Here is a 4,164-nt window from a genome sequence, read left to right as displayed (position 1 = left end):
CTAAACTCCACTTCTATGTATGAAATTGATAATCTAAAATTATTAAATGATAATCGAGTTAAATTTATTAAATTATCTAATAATTTTCGATTATTAATTTGAGACGAAGATAACTGTAACTTAATTGTTAGCTAGTATATATATAGAGCATAATATATACCCTGAATCGGTGGCGATTGCATGTGAACGTGATGAAAGGGAGAAGTGGGGGTGGTGGTGATGGTGCATCAGAGAACCTTGGAAATGATGATGATGGTTGAAATTGGTTGCAAGAATAATGCCACCGTTTCCCATCTTGAAATGCTGATGAGGATTGAGTAACTCATGATGATTTCTACTACGTCCCACTACTTCATGCAATTGCCTCGATCTGTATGTTTGACCTAATACTGCATCCAGTGTTTAATCAAATAATGTTTGTCAGCTCAAGTTATTGAATTTCCTCATACATATCACTTTCCATAATTATGAGATACACAGATTAAATTTGTTGCCACTACTCTTCATACCCTAATAATCCAACAATTACGTAACAAGAAAAGCACATATCCATCCTCATAAAGATTTATATATAGGTTATATGTTTTCCAATATTAGTCGTCATATATTTGTTAGATTTATGTATAATATTATCTTTTTGTATTACATTCCTATTTTTATTCTTAAAATAGATAAAGATTTGTTTGGTTTGTGTTTTTATTTTTAATATTTTTTATTTTTTAATTTTATAAAAAAATAAAAAATAATAAAAATAATAAAATGTTATTTTTTGTTTTTATTTTTTATTTTTATTTTTTTTCATAAAATTTAAAAAATGGCAATGTTAAAAAAATAAAAAGAAAAACCATCAAAATTTATTTTTTAAATATTAAATAAAATAAATTTTAATTATTTTTAATTAATTGTTTTTATCAAATATTTTCGTATTTAATTATTTTCCCTCCAAAAATTCCCATTTTCAGTACTTGTTGCGCTAATGAGAAAGAAATTCAGTATTCATTATTAATGATTTGCAGTGCAACACAAAATTGAAGTTAGCCCTCACCTTGGCCGGTCTCGTCAAGTTTCTTGCTACGATACATCTGAAATGAAAAATTAGATAATCACGAAATTATAATAATACAAGTGGTGATGTCTTTGCATCATGTTAAAGAGCATTCTACTCTCAATAATATATAAGCATGCATGTCAATATATATACCTGCAAGTGACTCTTGACATGAGCAATGCTGAGCCCTCTCACATTCATCAACTGAAGCACCAACTTGGGTGTTGCTCCTGTATATATACACCAATACAGTTATTTTTACGTAAAAGTTAATAATTAAGAGTTATTAAGGTTGTGTTTGTTTTTGAGAATAAGATAGAATAAGACACTGACAACTAAAATTATAATAAAAAATATAATTATAAAAAATTAACAAGAATAATGAAAGAAAAAATAAAAAATAAATTATGTTCTTTATTAGTGTTTCTGTGTCCTTCTTCTCAGGATGGACACAAAATACACTAATTCAATGTCTATGAACACATTGTCTCTATCTATGTCTCTTCTATCGAACACGATTTTGTGTCTCTATAAACAAACGCAGTCTAAGTTACTTACTCTCTTGACCGCCAAGTCTTTCAACAGCATGAACAAAAGAGAGATGAAGCTCAGGAGTCCATCGAAGCCTTGGCATCTTGGATCTAACATATTGCCTAACTCCACCTCTTCTCTCATTGTTTTTGTTGTTACTATTTCTTTCATCTTCTCTTGAGTTTGATCTTCCGTTCGCATTGATCTCCTCTTCACATGCTGCCTCATCCTCCTCCTTCTTATTCTTACCTCCTCCTTCTTCTTCTTCTTCACTGCTTGCTTCTTCATTCAAATCAAATGAAGAGCATTTCTGGGAACAACATCCCAATGAAGAAGTTTCCTCATCTTCTTCAATAATAATCTCACCCGCATATTCTTTAGACATGTTTAATTTGTTTGTGCAATCACCTCAAACCAAGTTATTAGCAGTATTATGGAATGTGTATAATTAATTCACCGTCTGAAACAAACAAACAATCAAACAGGAAAGAGTATATATATGTTAATGCAAAGAAAGAAAAGAAAAGAACAAGAACACGTGAGGACAAGCTGTAATTTTTCTGCAACAATTACTAAGGGCTGCACGGAAATTCTATGAGGTGAGGTATGTATGGTAAAGTAACAATGTCAGAAATTATAGCGCAGAACCAACAAGCCATTTATTTATTTCCATTACCTAATAAGGAATAAAGACAGACATTGCCATTTTATATACTTATGTAGCATCCATCCAACCGTATCAGTAGAATTAGTTCAGAAAGTCATAAGTTAAGTATAAATAGTGCAACCAACTTCTTCTATTTACATTCTAGAATTTGTGATCTGATCACCAATGCGTGTATGCTTCAGATCTCTACATAATTTCTAGAATTTATAGTGTTAACTGCATTACATACTCAATCATATACATCTATGGAGTTAACTCCAAATATTTGCACGAATTGATCAGCTGAAAAAGTATTATTTAAGCTTGCAATTAAAGAAGCATATATATATATATATATAAAGATTATTCCTAACATGGAGTACTTCTGATGAATAATTAAACAGAAAATTAAGTTTTAGCTTATTTAATTTGCTATGTATTACTAGGCATGTGGACGAGAGCATATTACTTAACAATTATCTTTATGTGCATAAAAAAAATTAATTATTAAATTAACCACAATCGCATAGAATATATATTGAAAATGAGTTAGTAATTAATTTTTTTAAATTTTTTATTTTTTATTTTGCCAATAATAGAGCTAAAGATAGATATTAGGAATTAGTAAAACATATATGTTGAAGCAAGAGTGAGATTTAACAGGCACTCTTTGGAAAGATATATGTATTTAACAAGTGCTTTATATGCTCATCATACATATATATTATTAGAAAACTATAAATATATATATCTAAGAAGAAATTAAATAATAATTAGATGGAAACATTATTGTAATAAGAAGCCAGCAAAAGAAAGAAAGGAAGGCTTGCATGACCCTAGAATAAACCATACCCTTCAAAGAGGAAGATGGTTGAAGAAATTCATGAAGATAAAGAATTGCTAAAGCAAAAGCATATGTTATATGTATATCTATAGATCTTTTGGGAGTTTATTTCTTCATTTTTATGTTTCACCCTAGCTATAATGGAAAATAATAATACTAACTAATACTAACCATTTAAGATGATGATGCTTCTTCTAATGATGTGCCTTTCTCTAAGTGTTTGATGATCCAAAACATATCTTCATCAATCAGTAATTCCTTAGCTTGATGATCCAAAGCTCCACCTCCTATAGCTGTTTAACCTAAAGAATATAATAATTCATGAATAGATTATTGAAGTTGATAGATATTCAAAATTTCTCTTTCAATCATGCTTTGAAAAAGAAAGAGATGGATATTGGATAGAGCTAGTGGATTCATATACCTGGTTTATATTTTGATGTCTCTTGTTGGTGTCTCACATCCCATATCTTCTATCATTCAGCAGCAGAATTTGAAGTCATCAAGTTTAACTTATATATTAAAAAATAAATATAAACCAATAAGGATATATGTTGCCATATTGGTAAAGACATATATAATATAAAATTAAATACAACTCAAGTTTTTTCTTAGAAAATGTTAGAAGAATAAGTTTGACTTTCTTTTAGGAAAAACATTAGTCATCTTTCCTTATAATAAGAAAGAATGAGAGTACCTTTAAAATGCTATATAATTTAATCTAAATAAACATACATATACTTTTTTTTTTTTTCAAAAAACATTATTGAAAAAAAGAACAATGACTATATAGGATTATTAATTAGAATAAAATTATCAATATTGGGACAGGCTGCTATACTACTTGCATTGTTCTCTTTAAATTGTAATAAACCTACATAATGGAAACAGATGCGGCTGGTCCCTATTGTACTGTGGAAATCATGTGACAACTACCACCATTTTTCTCCCCCTCCCCGCCACCGGGCTTCTCTCTCCCTTGACAGTTGTTAAAATCTCTCTCTCTCTCTCTTGTGATGATCTTAATTGTGTTGACCTATGCTAGAGACTTCTTTGGCTCTATAATTGTGTGAAATATATTTTATCAAATTCTCC

The 4,164-nt window shown here is 29.3% G+C and overlaps 1 protein-coding gene across 1 annotated transcript; it reads right to left on the bottom strand.

The window, feature by feature from the left end:
• LOC107619947 (probable transcription factor KAN2) lies at nucleotides 102–3,715 on the bottom strand. Its single transcript, XM_021114132.1, has 6 exons — nucleotides 3,494–3,715; nucleotides 3,241–3,371; nucleotides 1,607–2,039; nucleotides 1,202–1,278; nucleotides 1,046–1,082; nucleotides 102–389 (listed from the first exon to the last, which is right to left on the bottom strand). Exons 3-6 carry the CDS (start codon nucleotides 1,962–1,964, stop codon nucleotides 121–123), a joined length of 741 nt encoding a protein of 246 aa, XP_020969791.1. The 5' UTR covers nucleotides 1,965–2,039; nucleotides 3,241–3,371; nucleotides 3,494–3,715; the 3' UTR covers nucleotides 102–120.

This window comes from Arachis ipaensis, chromosome B10 (assembly GCF_000816755.2).
Source record: "Arachis ipaensis cultivar K30076 chromosome B10, Araip1.1, whole genome shotgun sequence".
NCBI classification, from domain to species: domain Eukaryota; kingdom Viridiplantae; phylum Streptophyta; class Magnoliopsida; order Fabales; family Fabaceae; genus Arachis; species Arachis ipaensis.
This window is presented reverse-complemented; position numbering and strand designations above follow the sequence as displayed.